At 40.3% G+C, this 26136-nt stretch overlaps 2 protein-coding genes across 11 annotated transcripts in view; one reads left to right on the top strand and one right to left on the bottom strand.

Annotated features, from left to right (window-relative positions):
- The window catches only part of LOC129830991 (uncharacterized PE-PGRS family protein PE_PGRS54-like), a 68987-nt gene extending 55723 nt beyond the window's left edge, over positions 1–13264 (top strand). For 2 of the 8 annotated variants that reach the window (XM_055893926.1, XM_055893923.1), the window contains 23 exons: positions 899–958; positions 1112–1162; positions 1256–1312; positions 1430–1486; positions 1578–1622; positions 1705–1752; positions 1873–1908; positions 2422–2520; positions 2965–3003; positions 3154–3255; positions 3344–3403; positions 3722–3799; positions 4150–4200; positions 5167–5205; positions 5372–5443; positions 5840–5890; positions 6087–6131; positions 8753–8785; positions 8888–8932; positions 10493–10531; positions 11078–11113; positions 12104–12148; positions 12738–13264. In XM_055893926.1, the coding sequence (XP_055749901.1) occupies positions 899–958; positions 1112–1162; positions 1256–1312; positions 1430–1486; positions 1578–1622; positions 1705–1752; positions 1873–1908; positions 2422–2520; positions 2965–3003; positions 3154–3255; positions 3344–3403; positions 3722–3799; positions 4150–4200; positions 5167–5205; positions 5372–5443; positions 5840–5890; positions 6087–6131; positions 8753–8785; positions 8888–8932; positions 10493–10531; positions 11078–11113; positions 12104–12148; positions 12738–12772 (1223 nt within the window). In that variant the 3' untranslated portion in view covers positions 12773–13264. Of the gene's footprint in view, positions 1–898; positions 959–1111; positions 1163–1255; positions 1313–1429; positions 1487–1577; positions 1623–1704; positions 1753–1872; positions 1909–2421; positions 2521–2964; positions 3004–3153; positions 3256–3343; positions 3404–3721; positions 3800–4149; positions 4201–5166; positions 5206–5371; positions 5444–5529; positions 5815–5839; positions 5891–6086; positions 6132–8752; positions 8786–8887; positions 8933–10492; positions 10532–11077; positions 11114–12103; positions 12149–12737 lie in introns of those variants that run through there. The other 6 variants (XM_055893927.1, XM_055893924.1, XM_055893925.1 and 3 more) reach the window with 6 other exon arrangements.
- A 144-nt stretch (positions 13265–13408) lies between these two features.
- LOC129830993 (heat shock factor protein 1-like) overlaps positions 13409–26136 on the bottom strand; it is a 30944-nt gene continuing 18216 nt past the window's right edge. Inside the window, exons 8-14 of one of the 3 annotated variants that reach the window (XM_055893933.1) lie at positions 25133–25269; positions 24395–24619; positions 20696–20770; positions 19880–19985; positions 19047–19100; positions 18603–18663; positions 13409–17093 (exon numbers count right to left, since the gene is read on the bottom strand). In XM_055893933.1, the coding sequence (XP_055749908.1) occupies positions 16891–17093; positions 18603–18663; positions 19047–19100; positions 19880–19985; positions 20696–20770; positions 24395–24619; positions 25133–25269 (861 nt within the window). In that variant the 3' untranslated portion in view covers positions 13409–16890. Of the gene's footprint in view, positions 17097–18602; positions 18664–19046; positions 19101–19879; positions 19986–20695; positions 20771–24394; positions 24620–25132; positions 25270–26136 lie in introns of all 3 variants that reach the window. The other 2 variants (XM_055893932.1, XM_055893935.1) reach the window with 2 other exon arrangements.

Genomic DNA, 26136 nt, shown 5'->3' with positions numbered 1-26136 from the left:
CACTGACTTTCTATCACTGACTTTCTAGCACTGACATTCCTAGCACTGACTTTCTAGCACTGACTTTCTATCACTGACTTTCTAGCACTGACATTCCTAGCACTGACTTTCTAGCACTGACTTTCCTAGCACTGACATTCATAGAACTGACTTTCCTTGAACTGACTTTCTAGCACTGACTTCCTAGCACTGACTTTACTAGCACAGACTTCCTAGCACTAACTTTCCAGCACTGATTTTCTAGCAATGACTTTACTAGCACTGCCTTTCTAGCACTGCCTTTCCAGCACTTACTTTCCAACACTGACTTTCTAGCACTGACTTTACTAGCACTGACTTTCTAGCACTAACTTTCCAGCACTGACTTTCTAGCACTGACTTTACTAGCACTGCCTTTCTAGCACTGACTTTCCAGCACTGACTTCCCAGTACTTACTTTCTAGCACTGCCTTTCTAGCACTGACTTTCCTAGAACTGACTTTCCATCACTGACTTTCTAGCACTGATTTTACTAGCACTGACTTCCTAGCACTGCCTTTCTTGCACTGACTTTCATAGAACTGACTTTCCTAGAACTGACTTTCTAGCACTGCCTTTCTAGCACTGACTTTACTAGCACTGACTTCCTAGCACTGCCTTTCTTGCACTGACTTTCATAGAACTGACTTTCCTAGAACTGACTTTCTAGCACTGCCTTTCTAGCACTGACTTCGCTGATAGCTGCTGTACTGAGGAAAAGTTGTGCTTACTATCACTGTGCTATCATATGTGGTCGCCTTACCTAGCTACCTTAAGATGAATGCACTAACTGTAAATCACTCTGGATAAGAGTGAATGACTAAAATGTAAATGTAAATATTATTGATAAAGACATGTATTGTAATTGTATGTGTTTCAGCAAGTGAGACTGAAATAGAGTCGCCTGAGTATGACACACCTGAGTCACCTGAGTTTAATGGTAAATATGTCAGATAAGCAATTGTTCTATTTATTTTAGCCACATCATGTACCTGTGAACTGTGAAGAACACAAGTATCTTACACTCCTTGGTATAATCCTACAAAGAACAGAAGTGTCATGGGATTTATTGGATCTCAATGTTGTTTCCAAGGTAATGGTCACAAGCTGCTGATTGGAGGAGCAGTAGAAAATGGACATGCAGGTAAGGAGGACTTCATCGCACTTGATCAAAAAACATGATGGAGTTTGGCATTTGTGAGGCCATTTTGATAGTCAATGTCTTTCTGTGTCTCAGCTACACCTGTAGTCACTGACCTCTTCATCGAGGACACAACTCACATGGATCCCACAGGTAACACCTTACTGAAAATCCGATAAAGTTTAAGTCATGTGCTTGTTTGTTTAATGGTAGGGCAAATGAGTAGACGAGAGAATGCCTTGATACTTTTTAACAGGTTTAACATTTCAGGTGCTATGGATCCACTTGGTGCAAGTTCTCACCTGGACAATACAGGTGAGTGTCCAGGTGAGGGTGCTATGTTTCATGCTTGGCTCCTGTCTGGTATATTTACTTGCTTCTCCATCATTTCTTCACTTAATTCCGTATTGACATTCAGGTATTATCGACCAATCCAGCCATGACTTCCTCATTGGTTTAATGGGTGAGTGTTTGTAAGAACTTATCTTTGATGTTTATTTTTAGGTAAATCAAGTTTGTTCTTGATTAACTGTATGTCATTCCAGGTGGTGTGGGGGATCCGTATGCTTCTGACATCCATATCGACATCTCAGGTGGGTTTGTCATCATAGCTCTTCTGTGTCTGCTTTCTGTTGGGTCTTTTCTGACTATAAAGAATCTCTGTTTTTCTTTGTTGAATCAAAAATATCTAACCAACACTGCTCTGTTGATAGATCACACTGGAATGACTTCTCAATTAGACTTAATAGGTATGTTTCTTCATCCAAGCCTCCCTTAGTCCCTTCACTTGTTTCCTTGAAAGAAATGCTACAATGCAACACCTTTGGGAGAGTTACTCTGTGGGAGAGTCCCTCCAATTTATATCAGATTTAAGCTATATTTAAACTGGCACAGATAATGTTATACTACACCTCTAAAGCGTCATTTTATTTAAGTACCTCTCTGTCCGAGGGGTTAAAACAGCAAGCCACAAAATCCACTCTGAGGAGTTTATATTCCATATTGTGCTAGTTATCTGTGCTGCTGCAGAGTAAATCACTGTTACAGTTATTCTTGCTTTTGTAATAATTTACTCAAGGAAAACTGCTTTAAATCAGGTTTGATATATATATCATTGGCTGTCTGGCGCTCTCTGCTCTCTCTCTCTCTCTCTCTCTCTCTCTCTCTCTCTCTCTCTCTCTCTCTCTCTCTCTCTCTCTCTCTCTCTCTCTCTCTCTCTCTCTCTCTCTCTCTCTCTCTCTCTCTCTCTCTCTCCCCTCCAGCTGTGGGTTCAGGTCCAGGACCGGCATTGTCGTCCAGTAGCAGCCCGGGTCCAGACGTTCCACCAGGTACCTACTGGCACGCCTTCCACCCTCTGCCAGGTCCTGTAAATCACTTCACGCCTCCCTCTTGTGTCGTCCCTCATCCTCGCAGGCTCAGTTCTCTACCTCACCTCGGAGAGAGCTCCTCTCAGGCTTGTAATCATGACAGAGATTTCAGAGTGTCCCGGAGAATTTACACCCCAATGTTTTTTTTCACTCCAAGATTATCATTGGGTCCACATGTTCCTGTCTGTGCAGACAGCGAGTTATTTGTGTAGCTGTGCTTGTGAACTTTGTAGATCTTGACATTGTTTATTTTCACGGCTTCACTGTAGACTTTATTTAGGTGGAGTAGCACCGCCATCACTGATGAATGGGGTCAGGCATGGCCTCTAAGAGACTCTCTTAGGAGGGATGCAGTGCAACAAGAGATGAGGGTTCTCATGATTCACATAATACAATCATTGATCTTCTTTCTCTGTGTGTCTGATGTTCTTCCTCCAGGTCTTGGAGATCACATAGGTCTAATAAGTGATTTTACAGGTAGGCATTGTGAGCCACAACTATTCATTATCTAATAAATAGATTATGATTCACAGTTGAACATGTAAACAGTAGTTGTGGGTGAAAGCAAATAGGGTCTGTCAACTAGTTTGTATCTCTGTCCTACTTGTGGTCTCTTTTTATTTGCAGGACTTACTGACTCCTCAGGGCCTGACCATCCATATCTGAGCTCAGGTTTCGATGGATCTCACCACTCAGCAGGTGATCATACTGGTCTATCCGATACTACAGGTAAATACACTGAAATAAATCATCATCTCTGTAAGAGGATAGTGACCAAGATGGCATGGAAAAGCTTCATCTCAGTTTTTCTCTCCAAACCACCCAGTAGCAGTGATGTCACATACTGATTATTCATCATCGCACATTGACCACCCAGGTAGGATCACACTCAGGACTAAACATAACATACCCCTGTTATAGGTGATCTTCTGTAGATCTGTTTATAGAGCATGGTGCTTGCAATGCCAGGATAGTGGGTTTGATTCCCGGGACTGCCCATACGTAAAATGTATGCACGCATGACTGTAATTTGCTTTTAATAAAAGCGTCTGTTAAATGGCATATATATATTTTGAATGAAATACATTATACTATGAATGTATTTCAGAGAGTGGTTTGGATGTGTCCAGCTCAGACAGAGGAAAATAAAGGAGGATTAAGATAATGTCAGCATAAATGAACATGTATGTTGCAGGGAATGGTCGTCAAAGCCAGGTTACAGACACACATGGAGGTGATCATGCAGTCAATGATGTGCATCATGATGTAACAGGTATGTCTACCCTAAAGGTACATGTAGGCCAAGGCCAGCCTGGGTGCCAGTCTGTTTCTACTCTCCTGCCAACTCCTAATGGAATTGTCATGCCAAACAATTAAACGTTTCGCTTCCAATGACAACGGTGTAGGCAAAAGCAGCAGTTCTGGGACCAGGCTAGGACTAGGCTATAACCAGGGGTAGAGTATTTGCACTTGATGGAGCAAAACAAATGCCACATGCATTATTTGAGAAGCATTGAGGATATATGCTTGATATACTGAATTCATATGGTCATTTATCCCAATACGCCTAATGCAAAAGCCTGCCAATACAATGGTGTAAATGACAGTGTTTTTGCTTTTCAGATCCATCTGGGCAGCATATTGTGTCTACAGATGTAGGCCTACTAGATGCTGGTAACTCAGTGTTTGAATTCTCCATTATTTACAAACCTATTTCAGTGCATTTGTTATTCATAAACACATTTTTCTGTCTGCTTAATTGCCTGCTGTATGTGCAAATAATGGATTGGACCTCAGTTGTGTAAAGTACTTAAGTAAAAATAGTTTAAAGTACTACTTAAGTAGTTTTTTGGGGGTATCTGTACTTTACTTTACTATTTATATTTTTGACAACTTTTACTTTTACTCCATTACATTCCTAATAAAAATAATGTACATTTTACTCCATACATTTTCCCTGACACCCAAAAGTACTTGCTACATTTCGAATGCTTAGCATGACAGGAAAATTCATGCACTTATCAAGAGAACATCCCCGGCCATCCCTGCTGCCTCTGATCTGGCAGACTCACTAAACACAAATGTTTTTGTAAATTAAGTTGGAGTGTATCCCTGCCTATCTGTAAATTTGTGCCATCTGGTTTGCTTAATATGTGAAATGATTTATACTTTTACTTGTGATACTTCAGTATATTTTAGCAATTACATTCACTTTTGATACTTAAGTATATTCAAAACCAAATAATTTTAGACTTCTATTCAAGTAGTATTTTGCTGGATGACTTTCACTTTTACTTGAGTCAATTTCTATATATCTTTACTTTTACTCAAGTATGACAATTGGGTACTTTTTCCACCACTGTTGGACCTGTTCTGGTCTTATTTTATGTCTTGAGCAACAATTGTCTCACAGAACTATAACCTTTTTGGAAAAGAAGTGTCAAGATGGAAAATAGGCTTCACCAAGGCCAGTGCTGGCTAAATAAATACCTCCTGAAAAATCCCAGGATGTCTATCTGTCAGAATAAAGTATTCTATGCTTATTTTCACACAGGAAAATATACTTTAAAAAAAGTATTTCCAAAATGTTAGCCATCACCACTCACCTGTCAGCTTTTCTTCGTCCCTTAAATCCTGCAGGTGAGCACGGCGTCGTCTCTCACCACGACGACATGGGAGGTGAGTCCTACAAAAATAGAATCAATGATTGTCCTACATTTAATTTGCAGAGTGAAACATTTCTGAAGGCATCACTTTTTACAATGTTGTTGTAATAGTGTTGTAATAGTGTTTCATCATGAGAGCTCACACTGTAATTTTGAGTTCTAATTTTGTGGTTCTTCAGCTGTTACAGACGGGGTCGCTGTTCAGCATCATGATGACGTTCACACCGTCAGCCCTCAAACAGATACCACAGGTAAGCCACCACCTTGAAATCCTACAGTGAGCTTTCAGGAAATTGGTAGAATTTGGCCAGGCCTACTAATGTGTTTCTATGAGCAGGGCTGTCTGACATGGCCACACAACTTCCCTCTGCAGGTAGAACACCCTGTTGACTTTGACTTTGTTTGCTTATCTTTGTATACTATACATGTTAAAAGATGCACTATGCAGGTCCCTGGATAAATAAAGGTAAATAAACATTTTAAAAAATGCATAAATCTCTCCGCCATTTCGTGTCGCCCAAAAAGTTACATATTGCAGCTTTAAGTTACTGATAAAGGAGAAAATAAATTAATAGTTTACCTTCACAAGTAGAGTCTGAAATATTCTGTGCACAGGTACAATGATACAGGTGTCAATGTGTGAACAGGTGCGGCAGAAGAACATGTAACCAGCTCACATACACAGATAGATATCACTGGTAAGGATTTGAAGTGTACGTTTCTGTTTACTAAATATTGTAAACATTTACAAGATCAAACTAGAACATCCCGTTACTACACTGGGTGACATCTGATAAAACATATTTAGTAGGCTATTCCAACAAATGTAATTTTAACTTAATGAAGTTAATCTAACAGCCATATGGTAACTCACGTGTTTCTCCCTCTCCCTAGCCCTTGGGGTGAACGTGTACAGCGCCAGTGCACCAGGGACGACCGGTAGGCTACGCACTTGTCTGATGATCAAGCAATCATTGTCTCACCTGCATATTTTTAGAGCTGACACACTGCTTGCCACTGATTCGCGAGTTACGCCAACATAAATGTAACACTCAGTGCAGAGCCGGCTGAGCTGGGGCCAGCCTGAGGTGGGGAAGGCAGTAAGGAGAAACAAAGCTGTCACCAACACAGAGCATATTGTGGGAAACAGCATTCAACCACACATTTTCTTAGATTTTCTCTGGAACAGTGTTCTGGAGTAGCTTAGAAAAGTCTAGAATAGGTACACAATCCAAGTAATATATATATACAGTACCAATCATAAGTTTGGACACACCTACTCATTCAAGGGTTTTTCTTTATTTTTACAATTTTCTACATGAAAACTATGAAGAAACACATGGAATCATGTAGTAAACAAAAAAGTGTTATACAAATCAAAATATATTTTATATTTGAGATTCTTCAAAGTAGCCATACTTTGCCTTGATGGAAGCTTTGAATTCAAGGCACACTTAACCAGCATGGCTACCACAGCATTCTGCAGCGATATGCCATCCCATCTGGTTTGCGCTTAGTGGGACAATCATTTGTTTTTTAACAGGACAATGACCCAACACACCTCCAGGCTATGTAAGGGCTATTTGACCAAGAAGGAGAGTGATGGAGTGCTGCATCAGATGACCTGGCCTCCACAATCACCTGACCTCAAACCAATTGTGATGGTTTGGGATGAATTGGACTGTAGAGTGAAGGAAAATCAGCCAACAAGTGCTCAGCATATGTGGGAACTCCTTCAAGACTGTTGGAAATGCATTCCAGATTAAGCTGGTTGAGAGAATGCAAAAAGTGTGCAAAGCTGTCATCAAGGCAAAGTGTGGCTACTTTGAAGAATCTCAGATATAGAATATATTTTGATTTGTTTAACACTTTTTTGGTTACTACATGATTCCATATGTGTTATTTCATAGTTGTGATGTCTTCACTATTCTACAGCCTAATTTTAAATAAATTAAATTGTTATTTTTTCCTCATCAATCTACACACAATACCCCATAATGACAAAGCAAAACAAGCATTTTTTTGTGCAAATTTATAAAAAATACAAAACTGAAATAACACATTTACATAAGTATTCAGACCCTTTACTCAGTATTTTGTTGAAGCACTTTTGGCAGCATTTACAGCCTTGAGTCTTCTTTGGTATGACGCTACAAGCTTGGCACACCTGTATTTGAGGAGTTTCTCCCATTCGTCTCTGCAGATCCTCTCAAGCTCTGTCAGGTTGGATGGGGAGCGTTGCTGCACAGCTTTTTTCAGGTCTCTCCAGAGATGTTTGATCGGGTTCATTACCGGGCTCTGGCTGGGCCACTCAAGGACATTCAAAGAAGCCAATCCTACCTTGTTTTGGCTGTGTACTTAGGGTCGTTGTCCTGTTGGAAGGTGAACCTTCGCCCCAGTCTGAGGTCCTGAGCGCTCTGGAGCAGGTTTTCATCAAGGATCTCTTTGTACTTTGCTCCGTTTATCTTTCCCTCGATCCTGACTAGTCTCCCAGTCCATGCCGCTGAAATGGTGCCAGGTTTCCTCCAGACGTGACACTTGGCATTCAGGCCAAAGAGTTCAGTCTTGGTTTCATCAGACCATAGAATCTTGTTTTTCATGGTCTGAGTTCTTTAGGTGCCTTTTGGCAAACTCCAAGTGGGCTGTCATGTGCCTTTTATTGAGAAGTTGCTTCCGTCTGGCCACTCTACCAAAAAAGCTTGATTGGTGGAGTTCTGCAGAGATGGTTGTCCTACTGGAAGGTTCTCCCATCTCCACAGAGGAACTCTGGAGCTCTGTCAGAGTGACCATCGAGTTCTTGGTCACTTCCCTTACCAAGGCCCTTCTCCCCCGATTGCTCAGTTTGGCCAGGCGGACCGCTCTAGGAGTCTTGGTGGTTCTAAACTTCTTCCATTTAACAATGATGGAGGCCACTGTGTTCTTGGGGACCTTCAATGGTGCGAAAAAATTTGGCTACCCTTCCCCAGATCTGTGTCTCGTCACAATCCTGTCTCTGAGCTCTACAGACAATTCCTTCGACGTCATGGCTTGGTTTTTGCTCTGACATGGACTGACAACTGTGGGACTTTATATAGACAAGTGTGTGCCTTTCCAAATCTTGTCCAACCAATTTAATTTATGACAGGTGGACTCCAATCAAGTTGTAGAAACATCTCAACGATGATCAATGGAAACGGGATGCACCTGAGCTCAATTTTTGAGTCTCATAGCAAAGGTTCTGTACTTATGTAATAAGACATTTCTGTTTTCTATTTTTATACATTTGCAAAAATATCTAAACCTGTTTCCACTTAGTCATTATGGGGTATTGTGTGTAGACTGATGAGGATTTTTATTTTATTTAATCAATTTTAGAATAAGGCTTTAACATTACAAAATAAATATATATAGTATAACAGTGTAATATCCCCTCTTATTTGAAACATGGTTAGATGAGGTGGCTGTGACCAGTGGACTCATAAACTCTACAGTTTCATTTTAACCAATGACATAATACATGATTCACTCACACGCATACGTCCAGACAAGGAAGGTGATGAGTATACATTTTTCAATTTCAGATTCTGTGCTTGGATTTGGACATGACACTACAGGTAAAATTCAATTTTCAACAACATATCAGAAGTGCTAGATTTCTAAACCAGACAAGGCCCCTCACACAACACACCTGTAACATCATATACTCTGTCTCTCAGTTGTTGCAGAAGCACACAGTGTCTTCATTCAGACCGATTCCCCAGGTAAGTCTGCACACACACACACACACACACACACACACACACACACACACACACACACACACACACACACACACACACACACACACACACACACACACACACACACACACACACACACACACACACACACACACACACACACACACACAGACACACACAGACACACACACACACCAATCTTATGACCTTAACATTTCAGAAAAAATAGATACATTTCCTTACATCTCACACACATCACACACTAGCCTCCAAAAATATAGTGTGAATGTATGCAATACCATATGTATGTAATACCATGTAATACCAATGTCTGTAATACAGACGCCAAAGTTGGCAGGGGTGAGTGAGGTTCCCTTACCACTCATTACTCATCAGAGATAGAGTACTATAAAGAGAATAGTGCCCCATAGTTCCTGTTAAAAAGCATTGCACAATATGGGGAACAGGGTACCATTTGGGACACAGCCTTACTATACACTGTCAGTCACTAAATAACAAAACGAAACACCTTAACCTCTCTAGGCTAGATGGGATGCTACCGTCCCACCTGACCAACATCCAGTGAAAGTGCAGGGCGCCAAATTCAAACTACAGAATTGTAAATATTTAACATTCTTGAAAATACACATGCAATATGTAAAAATAAAGCTTAACGTCTTGTTAACCTTGCCACGGTGTCAGATTTCAAAAAGTCTTTACAGCGAAAGCAAACCATGCGATTATCTGAGAACAGCACCCCATCAAACAAACACAGACAATTTATATTTCATCCCGCCAGGCGCGACACAAAACTCAGAAATAAAGATATAATTCATGCCTTACCTTTGAAGAGCTTCTTCTGTTGGCACTCCAATATGTCCCATAAACATCACAAATGGTCCTTTTGTTCGATTAATTCCGTCGTTATATCTACAAAATGTACATTTATTTGGCACATTTGATCCAGAAAAACACCAGTTCCAACTCGCGCAACATGACTACAAAATATCTAATAAGTTACCTGTAATCTTTGTCTAGACATTTCAAACAACTTTCCAAATACAACTTTAGGTATTTTTTAACGTAAATAATCGATAAAATTTAAGACGGGATAAACTGCGTTCAATAGCGGATAAAAACAAAGTGGAGCGAGCTTTCAGGTCGTGCGCCCCAACCACAACAGTACACTAGACTCGACCCTCGTTCTGAACAACCCTACTAGGAAAAACATCAACCAATTTCTAAAGACTGTTGACATCCAGTGGAAGCGATAGGAACTGCAGGCAAATGCCTTAGAAATCTAGATCCACATAGAAACCTCATTGAAAAGAGAGTGACCTCAAAAAATTTGTCCTCTGGGTTTCGCCTGCCAAATAAGTTCTGTTATACTCACTGACATCATTCAAAAAGTTTTAGAAACGTCAGAGTGTTTTCTATCCAAATATACTAACAATATGCATATCCTAGCTTCTGGGCCTGAGTAGCAGGCAGTTTACTTTGAGCACACTTTTCATCAGGACGTGAAAATAACGCCCCCTAGCCTAGAGAGTCACCATGTTGAATCTATCTTTTGTATCGTAGTCACAGCTGATGCACAAGGATCCACTCTACAGGCTTCCAGTAAGTCGGTACAGTATATTCATTTCCACAACACCTTGATCTTGCACAAGTATCTGTTGCTCCTAAAGGCTTGATCAAATGAAAAGTAGTGGTAATAGTCCTTTGATCTTGGAGAGATAGCCCAGAGCAGGGGTGTCAAACTCACTTACTGGAGGGCTGTGTGTCTCCTATTTTTGGTCATTTTCTTTCAATTCGTATCCAATTAGACCTAGAGAGGGGAGTTCCTAACCAATAAATGACCTTCATCAATCAATGATGTACAAGAGAGGATTGGAAACTTGCAGAAACTCAGCCCATCAAAAATGTTGTTTGACACCCCTGCCATAGATTAATCAACCAATCAATAAAATGTATTTACAGCCCAACAGTTGCCATAAAGTGCTTTACAGATCTTTACAGTTAACCATAGTCTAAGTAGTGATAGACATGAAATGGTGTGAAATGCATTGGCATTGACGACAGACAGCCCTGGTTGTCCCGTTCACGGTGGTCTCCCCCTGCTCTGTTCGTAGGGTCTGTGTTCATGCAATGTCTTTGTCCAAACAGGTCATCCTGGTGTAACAGAACAGACACAGCCTGCTGGTAAGCTTCATAAGAGTTCAGGTTTAAACTCTGTTACATGGCTGCGTTTATACAGGCAGGCAATTCTGATATTTTTCTGATATTCTTTTTAACCAATCAAATCAGCTCTTTTGCCCATAATTAGGCTAAAGATTAGAAAAGGGCCTGCCTTTGTAAACACAGCCTTATACAGATGTCTCAGTAATGTTGATATCTAGCTATCTATCAATTTGACTACAAATGCTGCGTTTACACAGGCATCCCAATTCCAATCTTTTGCCCTATTATTGGCAAAAGAGCTGCTCTGATTAGTCAAAAGACCAGTTAGTGAAAATAAAGATCAGAATTGGGCTGATTGTGTAAATGCAGCAAAAGTAATTGAAATAGCGAAATGGATCCATGTGACAAATTTAGCAGTTTTAGTAAAGGTGATAATTCGTTGTGTAGGCTAAATGGGTAGTACAGCCTATAAGGCTCTGTTTACATAGTCACCCTAAGAACCCAAAGCAGATTTTCTTTCTATATCCAATCTTTTTTTCTGACTGTCCACACTCAGTTTTATATGTGACCCATATCAGATTTGCACATTCACACTGATGTAGCCTCTGAAGTAGCACACAAATCTAGTTAATTTCCTGTCACTGTTCTTTAAAATTTGGGGGTGGTTGTCATAGTAACGCATGAGGTCACGTATGGAGGAAAGGTTTTTGTATCAGGATTCAGATCCATATTTGGAGGTAGTATAAATCGGAATTCAAAAGATCAGATTCCATGTGTTGTTTTGCTGTTTACACATTAGATAAAAGATCAGATAGGTATCAGATATGCAAATAATTGGCAAAATATCTGAATTGGGCTGCCTGTGTAAAAACAGCCTAACTTGTTATTTAGCACAGGATTGCACAGCTTTCAGATGTTACAATGCTGTGTCATGACAGCATATATTGAACCACTCAGTGAACAGATGCTCAAGGGCTCTTTTCTTTCCTCGGTTTTGCTTGCTCTTTCCAGTTTCCGCAGCTGAACAGTACAACCCATCTGGTCAGGGTCCTGAAGGTAGGTTTCTCAGCTCCCTATAACTTCTCTCTCGTGTCTCTCTCTTCTTTTAAAAACATTATTAAATGACAAAAGCCTTGTTTTATTTACATGATGTACTCCCCTGTCAAAACACATACAATATCTTATAACTAATCATTTTTATTACACTGTATTAACTACAGTAGTAAGATGGCAAAGTTTCTGACTGCAAGGTTTCAGGTGATAATACAGTGCTGTTAAACTGTACCTTTGAAAGAGAGACAAAGGTAAGCTCTTGATTGGTACTACAAGTATAAAAATTGTGAGCAAGTAAAAATTAAGGACACTAAAGTAGTATTACTGCCTCTGAGGTAGGACTAAATGCTACAGTATACTGCTAATATACTCAATATGTTGTAATTCTACAATATATTGCATTACAATTTTTAACATTAAAGGGATAGTGCACACAAGTTATGGATTTCTGTCTCGTCCATAGACTGCTCTCAGGGTAAGGAAACCAAAATGTATTTTAGTAATTTGGATGAACTATCGCTTCAGTCAGCTCTTAGATAGATGAATTACAGATATGTGTGTCAGAGACTAAAATACATCTTCACTTCTAAAGGTGCAGAAAATGTGGAACTGGAGGATACCTGCTGACTTTCATATGAAGCCTCGTGTCAAGTTTCTACGCTACAGATTTCAGTGTACGGACCAGTCTGCATGGCAGAGAAAGAGTGATCCAGCCCACTAGCAAATCTAGTTGTTTGTGTCTATGTTTGTTTGTTTGAACTTTGTCTATTTAAACTTAAAGATGACACTGTAAGTAAACTTTTTGCGCACTTGTTAATAGACGTTTTGTTTCATTCGTTGCAAATATGACAAAAAGACAAGAGGGTACTAAGGAAAATCCTCTGACTCAGATGACTATGGCTCATACAAAACCGTCATCCCTATGAATATTGTTGTACAAAAGCTCAAACAATATACTGAATCTTTATGAAGCTTTGTTATTTTGTCATTTCCGCAAGTACTGTATTTCCCAGTTTAGAAAATGTGAGAAATATTCATTTTGTGTCAGAAATTGTACATTGCGAAATGTATATCAAAGTAATCTCTACATTAAAAGGAACATCTATTTTGAACATCAAACTCATTTTTCTCCATATTTTTCACATACGGAAGTGGGGAGCAATGTTAATGCAATCCATGTGCCTGTTCAACTGATTAATCAGCCATTATTTACAACTAAAATATAACCTTAAATGCAGTAACGTATTATGGATATACAAATAATTTATTTCAAAACAACCATGTTTATTTAAAACATACCATACACAAAATATTGTTCTCATGCGTAATTTGGGTTTCTCAGGCTGTGCCATTGTGTTATGGTGGAACTGGTAAAAGTGCTTAACAATGTACAATTCAGCACATCAATATACCCCAATACATCCCCTTTCTTAAAAGAAGTTAATTACAAAACAGTTTGAACAAACTCAAAACAGCCTCTGGGGGAAGTACGCGTAAATTCACAAAGTTCCTCACACTTGAACCAAGATTTAATGATTCATTTGTTTTCCTAGACAAGGATCTGACTATAAAATAAGACCGCTGGAGGGAAACAGGCTTCCAGATGAGAAATGAATAGCATATGATTGATAAGACATTGGAGGATATACAGTGCACTCGGAAAGTATTCAGACCCCTTTACTTTTTTTTACGTTACAGGGCTCCCGAGTGACGCAGCGGTCTAAGGCACTGCATCTCAGTGCTAGAGGCGTCACTACAGACACCCTGGTTCGATTCCAGGCTGTATCACAACCGGCCATGATTGGGAGTCTCATAGGGCGGCACACAATTGGCCCAGCGTCATTTGGTTTTGGAAGGTGTAGGCCGTCATTGTAAAAAAAATTGAAAAGCCGTAATCTAAAATGGATGAAATAAAAACATTTCCTCATCAATCTACAAACAATACCCCATAATGACAAAGTGAAAACAGGTTTTTGGATGTTTATTTTTTATTTATGAAAAACAAAACAGAAATACTTTAAATATACAAAAGTATTCAGACCCTTTGTTATGAGACTCAAAATTTAGCGCTCAGTGCATCCTGTTTCCATTGATGATCCTTGAGATGTTTCTACAACTTGGAGTCCACCTGTGGTAAATTCATTTGATTGGACATGATATGGAAAGGCACACATCTGTCTATATAAGGTCCGACAGTTGACAGTGCATGTCAGAGCAAAAACCAAGCCATGAGGTTGAAGGAATTGTCCGTAGACCTCCGAGACAGGATTGTATCGAGGGACGGTACCAAAAAATGTCTGCAGCATTGAAGGTCCCCAAGAACACAGTTTCCTCCATCATTTTTAAATGGAAGCGGTTTGGAATCACCAAGACTCTTCCTACAGCTGGCTGTCCGGCCAAACTGAGCAATTGGGGGTAAAGGGCCTTGGTAAGGGAGGTGACCAAGAACCCGCTGGTCACTCTGACAGAGCTCCAGAGTTCCTCTGTGGCAATGGAAGAACCTTCCAGAAGGACAACCATCTCTGCAGCACTCCACCAATCAGGTCTTTATAGTACAGTGGCCAGACGGAAACCACACCTCAGTAAAAGGCACATGACTTTGGTTTGGCAAAAGGCACCTAAAGACTCTCAGACCATGAGTAACAAGATTCTCTGGTCAGATGAAACCAAGATTGAACTCTTTGGCCTGAATGCCAAGCGTCACATCTGGAGGAAACCTGGCACCATCCCTACGGTGAAGCATGGTGGTGGCAGCATCATGCTGTGGGGATGTTTTCAGCAGCAGGGACTGGGAGAACAGTCAGGATTGAGAGAAGGATGAACGGGGCAAAGTATAGAGATCCTTGATGAAAACCTGTTCCAGAGCGCTCAGGACCTCAGACTGGGGTGAAGGTTCACCTTCCAACAGGACAACGACCCTAAGCACATAGCCAAGACAATGCAGGAGTTGCTTCGGAACAAGTCTCAATGTCCTTGAGTGGCCAAGCCAGAGCCCGGACTTGAAACCAATCAAAGATCTCTGGAAACCTGAAAATAGCTGTGCAGCGACGCTCCCCATCCAACCTGACAGACCTTGGGCGGATCTCTAGAGAAGAATGGAAGAAACTCCCCAAATACAGGTGTGCCAAGCTTGTAGCGTCATACCCAATAAGACTTGAGGCTGTAATCAGTGCCAAAGGTGCTTCAACAAAGTACTGAGTGAAGGGTCTGAATACTTATGTAAATGTGATATTTCAGTTTTGTATTTTTAATACATTTACAAACATTTCTAAAATACTGTTTTTGATTTGTCATTTTGGGGTATTGTCTGTAGATTGATGAGGAAAAAAACAAATGTTATCCATTTTAAAACACGGCTGCAACATAACAAAACGTGGAAAAAGTCAAGGGTTCTGAATCCTTGCCGAATGCACTGTACAAGGAATCCTGCTTTAAATTCAAATCATTTCTATCCCAAAAAGCAATCCACATAATGGGATGTGCTGGCTGGTATAGAAGGATTAACCCAGCATATTATGTCAATCTCTTGTCATATACAGAAAGCATCTTAAAAGCAGTCTATTGTACACTTGTACAAAGGGCCAGTCTTAAGTCAGTGGATTCGGTTTCAAGAAATCTAAACCAAATCAGTTCGATTTGATTTCAAGACATGAATGCTTACTGTGAACAAAGGCAGGTGGGTTATCTACTAGAAAACTCTATGCCATTCAGATGTCTGACGTGTAATATTTTATTGACAGTTGGTCATCTAGTCTTTAAGAAAAAATGCTTAAAGAAAAAAATATGAATTGCCATTTAATACTCAATGTTTCATTATATTATTAAAAAAATCAATATGATTTTGTCATCCAGACTATATGCATGTGAACATTGACACTTCTGAGGGCTAGAGTAAGTAGTATTTGGTGTTTTGGAGAACTCTGTCTAAAATAAATTAATGTATGGTTCTTTAAACAACAAGTAATAAAATGGAACAATCTTAGATACGACAGTATAACTATAAGGTGCTGAAATACCAACAGCATTCCATTATGAATTATGCAAGGGAAAATGTCAAAGAAAACACTTCCTGCATCTAATGTGAATAAAACAACATATTGGTGCAGCAAAAAGATTCAAACACTTTAAAAAAATGATGATTAAGGTACTATCCTTATATCAATAGGTGAAAGCGCAAGAACCTAAACATTAAAAAGAAAAGAAACAAAAACAGTTTTTTTCTAGAAACAGTCAAGCCACATCCCTTGGATAGTGAGTCTAAAAGAACAGAGTTGACGAGAGAAATGATTCAGGTGGAGTCTAGTGGACCACGCACGCACACACCTTTGAAATGTATTAGATCTTTAACCTTTAGTATAACAAAAAAAAATATTCTGCATACTTCCACTTTTAATAATTAAAGGAGCTTGGTGAACAATGCTTAAAACTTGACCTAGTAATGATTATGATTGAGCTTTATTTATGTCCGCCAGTAAGATCACAGATAATTCAACCCAGGAAGTTCTTTCCATGGGCTGAATAAACCATGCCAGTCGAACATTTGGTTTGATTCATCTAAGCAAAATTCTTTCAATAAGTAGTTTAAGCCTTAAAATGAATGAAAATCAATAGCTCAGAGAATAATGAACACCATAATAATAAATGTTTTAACAGGTTGATTTTTCATCATCTGCACATTAACATAATGACAAAAAACAAAAAAAACAAAAAAACACTGCAATACATCACTTTATAAAAAAAACGCTTTAGGATAGTTTGGGATTGTCTGGTGCTGCTGTGTGGTAGTCGGTAGTGAGGAGCGAGATGGTAGGGTCCTCTTCAGGGTCCTGGTCCTGGGTGAAATACGAGTCCCCCTCCAGCAGAGTGGGGAGGTCCGCTCCGCCATTCTCATTGGTCAGTGGGTCAGTCAGTAGCATTGGCTGGGAGGTGTACTGGACCAGCTGCTTCCCTGCTTTAACCAACATAGAAAAACATGAAACTATGATCTATGAAGACAGCGAGATCTTTTTATTTTATTTAACTTTAACTAGATATCTATGGAGTCTCCATAGCCCCTTTACACTCCTTTAGCGTACACTGCATGAAGTATTACATTGAAAGTGTTGATGTTTTTTCATGATGACATTTTAAAGGTTGATTCAACAGTGTTAATTTCCGCAGTATGTAGTATGTATTATGTAGTATGATGAGTAGTATGCGTGGAGTATGATGGTTTTTAGGCGATCCAACTAAATTCACATAGAAATTTGTTATTCATCTGTCATTCTCATTGAAAGCAAGTCGGAAAAGCATTAGACCATTTGCATGCTTCCCTTTTTTAAGTTTAGTTTTCACATACTAAGCTTTAAAAAATACTATATTTCACAGTGGTTAATTGGTCCAAAGTTGTGTCAAACTTAAATTAGGCAAATGGTTTAGAATTTGGTCACACTTTATTTGGATAACATGCTATTAACAAACTATCTGTTGATAAGCAACTGCTTGCTAAGGTACGGTTAGGTTTAGAATAAGAGTTAGGGTAACAGTTAAGGTTAGGAGAGTTGAAATGTTATGGATAGTCTGTAGAGCATCTATGGATGGACTATCCAAATAAAGTATTACCTACAATTTTAAACAACCACGAAATGTTGGAGTGTTTTCTACATATTGTAAGAAGTGACAGAGGCTTTATTATCATATTTCGCAGCATGCTTTGTTGCAGGTAGATTATTTTTAATTGTTTGTTTCAATATCTTTGTTTTGTACATTGGTCGTTATTGATCTTATGGTATACAAAGATAAATAACATACAGATTGGGTTAATGGTTGGATTTATTGCAAGCGTTACTGAGAAAGTTGTTCCCGTTTACACAATCTATGCAGTCCTTTCAAATTACACCTTCCAGCCTAGCAAAAACTTTGACAGCCGGTTGTGGTTCAAATAGCACAGTGGGAAATATGCAAATGAGGCTTTAGTCTCTACAGTGTTGAAAAGGTAGTAAAGTACTAAAGGGATTATGCAGTCAGATGATTGAAATTCAAAACACAGAAAAGTGTAAAATGACATGGGAGCCAATTAAAAACACAGAAAAGTGTAAAATTGCATGGGAGCCAATTAAAAACACAGAAAAGTGTAAAATGGCATGGGAGCCAATTAAAAACACAGAAAAGTGTAAAATGGCATGGGAGCCAATTAAAAACACAGAAAAGTGTAAAATGGCATGGGAGCCAATTAAAAACACAGAAAATTATAAAATGGCATGGGAGCCAATTAAAAACACAGAAAAGTGTGAAACCACAGTAGTTTTGACTAAATAAACCCCAAAACGGTGTTGAATTTTACTCCATGGGAGTTGAATTAACTCTTGCAATTTTACTGTGTAGTAGTAGTAGTATCAGTACACGGTCACATAAAAGCAAAATTAATATTTACAAAATAATGCATAAGCATGATATACAGTATATTAGGAGTTTTTACCTGTGTAGTTGTCACTTCTCTCAGCCCCTTTGGGTGGATCTGATGAAAGCAAGTCCTGGATCTATAAAAACGGAGGGGGCCACAGTGTGAGACACTGACTTATTTTATGAACAATACAAAAGGAAGTAAATAGCTAAAGACACAATCCCCTTGCTTTCATAGAACTGCACATTGCTCTCTGCACACAGAATTTACACAATCCAGATTGGATGTACACAATGAACATCAAGCTATCACGCAGCTGCCCTTTGCACCAAGCACATCCCGCATCTGTCCTTTGACAGACCCTTATATATATATTTCCCCTATTGTACATCACCCTGTAAATTGTTTTATCTATACATGCACAACTCATAATGTAGTCTGTAGTTTTTAGCTTGGTGTTCATTGTGTACATAGAATGTAGATTGTGTACATTATGTGTCTAGAATCTGTCTAACTTACACAGTCAAGGCTCTCCAGGTCGAATTCAGAACCAGGCAGGGAAGAACTGAAGAACTGAAAGACAAGTAGTTGAAGAAAATGTTATTATCCCCTGGAGTTTTTCAGCAGAATCATATCAATAATAACATTCACAAGGAATAAGACAATATACACTGAGTGTACAAAACATTAAGAACACCTCCCTAATATTGAGTTACACCCCCCCCCCCCCCCCCCTTTGCCCTCAGAACATTCTCCATTCGTCGGGACATGGACTCTACAAAGCGTGGAAAGCGTTCCGCAGGGATGCTGGCCCATGTTGACGCCAATGCTTCCCACATTTGTGTCAAGTTGGCTGGATGTCCTTTGGGTGGTGCGCCATTCTTCATACACCTACTATTATAGCCCGTTCAAAGGCACTTAAATCTTTTGTCTTGCCCATTCACCCTCTGAATGGCACACAGACAATCCATGTCTCAAGGCTTAAAAATCCTTCTTTAACCTGTCTCTAACTGCATCTAATTGCTGTAAATGAGAATATGTTCTCAGTCAACTTACCGGGTAAAATATATATATTTATATATATATATTTTTAAATAAAATCTACACTGATTGAACTGGATTTAACAAGTGACATCAATAAGGGATCCTAGCTTTCACCTGGTCAGTCTGTGTCATAGAAACATCCTGATGTTTTGTGACCAACAAAGCCACAGTCCCTTTAAAACACGCCCTGTCACCTAGAAATGCAGTGACAAACCTCACTGCACATTCTTATTTGACCAGTCAGTGTCCCACACAGTAAATGCCTCAGCACACGGTTGTTGGGACAGAAAAACATAGCCTGAACTTACTTCAAAGAGGGGTGAGGACTCGAAATTGATGGACTGCGCGTTTAGGATAGTCTGGAGGTTTTCCAGGCCATTGTCAATGCTGTCCAAATGGTCACTCAGCTCACTCCTACACCAAAAAACAAAACATGGTTCATATTTATACGTTTCTGAGGATCTCTCTGACTAAACACGCATTAAAGCAAATTAGCTGTTTAAAACAAATGGTAGTAAATTCACCCAACAACTCATTTGATATGAGCAACAGAAGCCATTGGAACAGCGCTGAGTGGGCCACACAATCACCCAGTTGTGAGCCTGATCCCCAGAACGTGGAATAGTCTGCCTTTCCTCGACAGTTCACTGGGCCTGCCACATTAAAACCCACTCACAGAATGATTGACCTTTGACCTAAATGGAGGGTAGCATTTGGGGTTGTGCAGATAGATTAACATTGGAACAAAACATGCTGAATCAGATGTTTTTTCAAGCCTGTGTGTTCAAAACATGATCAATTATCAATAATGATGTTCTCAGCTGGTGCCAAATACTGAGAACTATCAAATATTGAGACGCACTATCTGTTTGTAGACCAAGAGTACAGGTTGTCACATCCAGGGATAAGGTAAATGATTAGAAATGATACGCAATAATGACTGATCTAATATATTTGCTCAATATAGACATCACTTCGTTCATTTCTCTAATTACACACAGGCTTGACAGTTTGTTTTCTGGGCTTGTTGCTGGTGGCAATGTCAGGTACAGGCATCAGCGTCAATCAAGAGTTCTGGGGGGAGGACAACATAACAGGGTTTGTGGGCCAACTGAAATGCTAACCCTGGGTGAGGTCTGAGGTGTAGAGTCGAGGAGGGGCTGGGGAAGAGGCGAGAGACCTCTGACATCTGTGTAGAACTGAAAAGATAGAAGCACAACAGCTGGAGAGAGAGGAGATCATAGCACTACTACACACTGCACCCCATAGTTTGACTACAGCCCAGGAATGGGGATCACATTGGCTACTCGGCTTCTCATTGGCTGAAAATAAGAATAAGGGCAGAAAGGAAGAGGCAAAGCAAGAGGTTTCCACTCTCGCCAAAATCTGTCCAAAATAAGCCCAATGTGTTTCCATGGGCTTATTTTGGACCTAAGTTTGCCGACGACTCCCATTGTTAGGGCGGAGACATGAACATCTCATCATTATATACTGATCTCTGATAAGGAGCATTGGGACCACAGGAAAAGGGACGGTGAATGGCTGCTGGTTTAAAATGGAATCCTGCTGAAAAAAATATTAAGCCACAACATACAGTGCCTTCAGAAAGTATTTACACCCCTTGACTTTTTCGAAATGTTGTTGTTACAGCCTGAATTGAAAATGGATTAAATGTAGATTTCGTGTCACTGATCTACACACAATACCCCATAATGTCAAAGTGGAATTTTGTTTGCAGAATATTTTCAAAATGTATACAAAATGAAAAGCTGAAATTCAAACCTCTTTGTTATGCAAAGCCTAAATAAGTTCAGGAGTAAAAATGTGCTTAAGAAATCACACAATAAGTTGCATGGACTCATTATGTGCCCAATAATAGAGGTTAAAATCATTTTTGAATGACTACCTCATCTCTGTACCCCACACACAATTATCTGTAAGGTCCCTCATTTGAGCAGTGCATTTCAAACACAGATTCAACCACCAGATGTTTTTTTATCAAATCTTCGCAAAAACTGATAGATGTGTAAAAACACGGAATATCCCTTTAAGCATGGTGAAGTTATTAATTAGGCTTTGGATAGTGTATCAACACACCCAGTCACTACAAAGATACAGGTGTCCTTCCTAATTCACTTGATGGCGAGGAAGGAAACTGCTCAGGGATTCCCATGAGGCCAGTGGGGATTTTAAAACAGTTACAAAGTTTGTTGGTTGTGATGAGAAAACTGAGGATAGATCAACAACATTGTAGTTACTAACCTCAATGAAAAGAAGAAAGCCTGTACAGAACACAAATATTCCAAAACATGCATCCTGTTTGCAATAAGGCACTTAAGTAATAATGCAAAAAATGTGGTAATTTTTTTTACTTTATGTACTGAATACAAAGTGTTATGTTTGGGAAACACCCAACAATACATCACTGATTACCACTCTTCATATTTTCAAGAATTGAGGTGCCTGCATCATGGTATGGGTATGCTTGTCATTGGCAAGGATTAGGGAGGTTTTTTTGGGGATAAAAAGAAACGGAATACAACTACGCACAGGCAAATCCTAGATGAAAACCTGGTTCAATCTGCTTTCCAACAGACACTGGGAGACAAATTCACTTTCAGCAGGACAATAACCTAAAACACAAGACCAAATATACACTGGAGTTTCTTAACAAAACAACATTGAATGTTCCAGAGTGGCCTAGTTACAGTTTTGACAAAAATTGGCTTGAAAATCTATTATTTTATATATTTTTTCACCTTTATTTAACTAGTCAAGTCAGTTAAGAACAAATTCTTATTTTCAATGACGGCCTAGGAACAGTGGCAAGACTTAGAAATATATTTCTTGCAATGATCAACAATCAACTTGACATGGCTTGAAGAATTAAAACAAATTATAACAGGAAAAATATTGTATAATCCAGGTATGGAAAGCTCTTAGACACTTGCCTAAACATACTTACAGCTTTAAATCGCTGCCAAAGGTGATTCTAACATGTTTTTTCATTGGGGGGGGGGGGGTATATCTATGTAATCAAGCTATATTAGTGTTTCATTTTTCATTAATCTCGAATAAATGTTTGAATTTTTCTTCCACTTTGACAAGAGTATTTTGAGTAGATCGTTGAACAAAATTGACAATTAAGCCTATTTTAATCCCCCTTTGTAACACAACAAAATGTGGAAAAAGTAAATGGGTGTGAATACTTTCTGAAGGCACTGTATGTAATGTACAGTCTAGGTTCCATTAGAGAGTGCGATTTCTAGAAAATAAATAACAATTTTTATTTTGAATTTTATCCCCTTTTCGCCACAATTTTCGTGGTATCCAATCGCTAGTAATTACTATCTTGTCTCATCGCTACAACTCCCGTACGGGCTCTGGAGAGACGAAGGTCGAAAGCCATGCGTCCTCCGAAGCACAACCCAACCAACTGCTTCTTTAACACAGCGCGCCTCCAACCCGGAAGCCAGCCGCACCGATGTGTCGGAGGAAACACCGTGCACCTGGCCCCCTTGGTTAGCACGCACTGCGCCCGGCCCGCCACAGGAGTCGCTGGAGCGCGATGAGACAAGGATATCCCTACCGGCCAAACCCTCCCTAACCCGGACGACGCTAGCCCAATTGTGAGTCGCCCCACGGACCTCCCGGTCGCGGCCGGCTGCGAGCCTGGGCGCGAACCCAGAGACTCTGGTGGCGCAGCTAGCACTGCGATGCAGTGCCCTAGACCACTGCGCCACCCGGGAGGCTCCAATAAATAACAATTTTAACTCATCTCAACAGTGACACAGAAGTCAATGACTGAGACAACATCAAGAAAGGAAAAAAGAAAAAGGTCAAAAAAATGTGAAAACTGCATTTCTCGGTCTGATGTATTTTATGCCCATAAATCTATACATCTGAAGTACAGTAGATTAAGATTTACAGTATGCATTAGTTTGATTAAATGACAAGTAACTTACTATGAACAGTTAATAGCAACAGCCAGGATCCTAAAACTAAAAAGCCAAGATGAAATGCAACAAATCAACAGAACTATGTCTAAAATGACAACGAATCCATGTTTGGTTTAAAATAATTTGCCTAGTCTTTGAAGTGTATAGTAAGCAAAACCAGAGAAAGGCCAGTGGGTTGTGTATGTAGAGCTTGTTGAATGATTGTGCATATTAAACTAGCATAAAGCGCTAACAGCTGCCTAAACAGCTGCAGAGGAGCTGCTTTGAATCCCTAGCACATCCTCTTGATGCAATGTGACGTGATACACATAGAGATTGTTGAGCATGGGGAGAAGCATAGGGCAATAGGCTGGCTGCAGACATCCACTGGCATGCGATGACTGATTATCAAGGCATTGAAATGCTAGCGTGATGCAAGTGGATCTTAAGCTATGGAAAAACCGCAATGACGAATAGTGAAAAGCAGCGGGTGGCCTTCCTATCGCCGCGGTGTGTTTTAGCCAATTAGACTGACATGGAATCCTTTAAGGCAGGGGTGTCAAACTCATTCCACGGAGGGCCTAGTGTCTGCAGGTTTTTGGTTTTTCCTTTCAATAAAGCCCTAGACAACCAGGTGTGGGGAGTTCCTAACTAATTAGTGATGTTAATTCATCAATCAAGTACAAGGGAGGAGCGAAAACCCGCAGACACTCGGCCCCCCGTGGAATGAGTTTGACACCTGTGCTTTAAGGGGAAGTGAACAAATGAACACGAGTGTAGAAGGGGAGAATTAGGCTCATTGTGGTCATATCTGTTGACCTGTGCTGGGTGGAAGGGGCTGAGGGACAGACCTGATCATGGTGACATCATCTGGGAATCACTCACTTGTCTAGACAGGCGAGGCTGAGACACTTTTGCTCCGTAGGGGTCGTTGGGGCAGGGGACGCGTTAGGCTCGTTGCTCTCCTGCAGGATGGAGTTGATGAAGGTGATGGGGGACAGGGGCGTGTCTACCTGGACTCCTGCCCCACCGATCACGGCCTCGGCCGAACACACCTCCTCCAACACGGGACTGGACGGCTCTTCCTTTATGTGGACCAATGGGCTCGTGCTGAAGACAGGAAGAGAAATGGGGTAATTTAGTTTATTCTTGGATAGTTGGTATGGGGTCAGGAGTTGTTCCTGAATCCTGACTTGACCAGGAAAAACTTTAGGCCTTAGTTCAGGGTTCTCCAACTGGCAGCCCACGGGTGATTGTATTTGCCCATCAAATCAGCTCCAAGTGATTTTAATTTTAGAAATTGGTTCCAAAGTATTCACACGCATAATAGAGATGTATGAAAATCGTATACAAATGTAAGCAAGGTTTTAAATGATTATGTTTTAGTCAAATTATATATCCGTTTGGGCTTCTTGCGGTCAATTTGCAGTCTACAAATGATTTCTAATGTTTCTGCTCCCTGACCATCCCCTCAAGAAAATAATCTAGTTGATGATCCCTGCCTTAGTTGTCAGAGGATTTCTTGGTCAGGTCATGTGATCAGGAAAGAAAAGTAGTTATTTAAAAAAAAACAAAAGAAAAACATTTAACAGTTGGTTGATGAAATGAGGCAAGCTCACTAACCTTTCTTCTATCCACTCATTAGTGACCTCCACAGGGCTGGCCTGTGCCAGGTCGGTGACGTCAGAGATTATGGGGCCGTTGTTAAGAGACGTCTCTGCCGTGAAGAGACCGGTACTGGTGAATGGTGCGCCCGAGGCCTGGGAAGATGACACACATTCACATAAATACTACAACTGTACTGACATCCTAACAAGATCAGTTGACTAAAAAATGTAAAAAAAAAAAATTGTACCCCTTGTTCTCCCCAATTTTGTGATATCCAAATTGGTCATTAGTCTTGTCCTATCGCTGCAACTCCCCTAGGGACTCGGGAGAGACGAAGGTCGAGAGCCAATCGTCCTCCGAAACACGATCCTGCCAAGCCGCACTGCTTCTTGACACACTGCAGTATCTGGAAGTCAGCAGCACCAATGTGTCAGAGGAAACACCGTACAGCTGGCGACTGAAGTCAGTGTGCATACGCCCGGCCCAACACAAGGAGTCGCTAGATCGCGATGGGACAAGGACATCCCGGCTGGCCAAAACTTCCCCTAACCCGGACAACGATGGGCCAATTGTGAGCAGCCTCATGGGTCTCAGCCGGCTGTAGTGACACCTGGGATCGAACCCGGGTCTGTAGTGACACCATAGACCACTGCGACACTCGGGAGGCCCTCTAACAAGATGCGTAACACAAGCTCAATAACATTACACCTTTCTTAGTGGCGCTCCAGCGACCACACCTCTGGATGCACTAGCTTACCTCGGTCTGGTTAAAAGACCAATAAACTTAAATAGTGACTGACAAGTCCTCATGTCTGAGATATGAATTAGCCATCTGTGATTGATGAAGTCTTTTCTGGAGATTGTCACAATTTTGTGTACTTACCTCACTAGCCTACATCAAAACATGCCTTACAAATCAAGTTGTCCATATCATAACTCAATTGTAAAGTACAGCTGTAAGCAATAGCATCAACTGTGAATTCACTCAGCCTGAGTTCCACTTCTACCACAGGGAGGTG

Source organism: Salvelinus fontinalis, chromosome 32 (genome assembly GCF_029448725.1).
Source record: "Salvelinus fontinalis isolate EN_2023a chromosome 32, ASM2944872v1, whole genome shotgun sequence".
Taxonomy (NCBI): domain Eukaryota; kingdom Metazoa; phylum Chordata; class Actinopteri; order Salmoniformes; family Salmonidae; genus Salvelinus; species Salvelinus fontinalis.
This window is presented reverse-complemented; position numbering and strand designations above follow the sequence as displayed.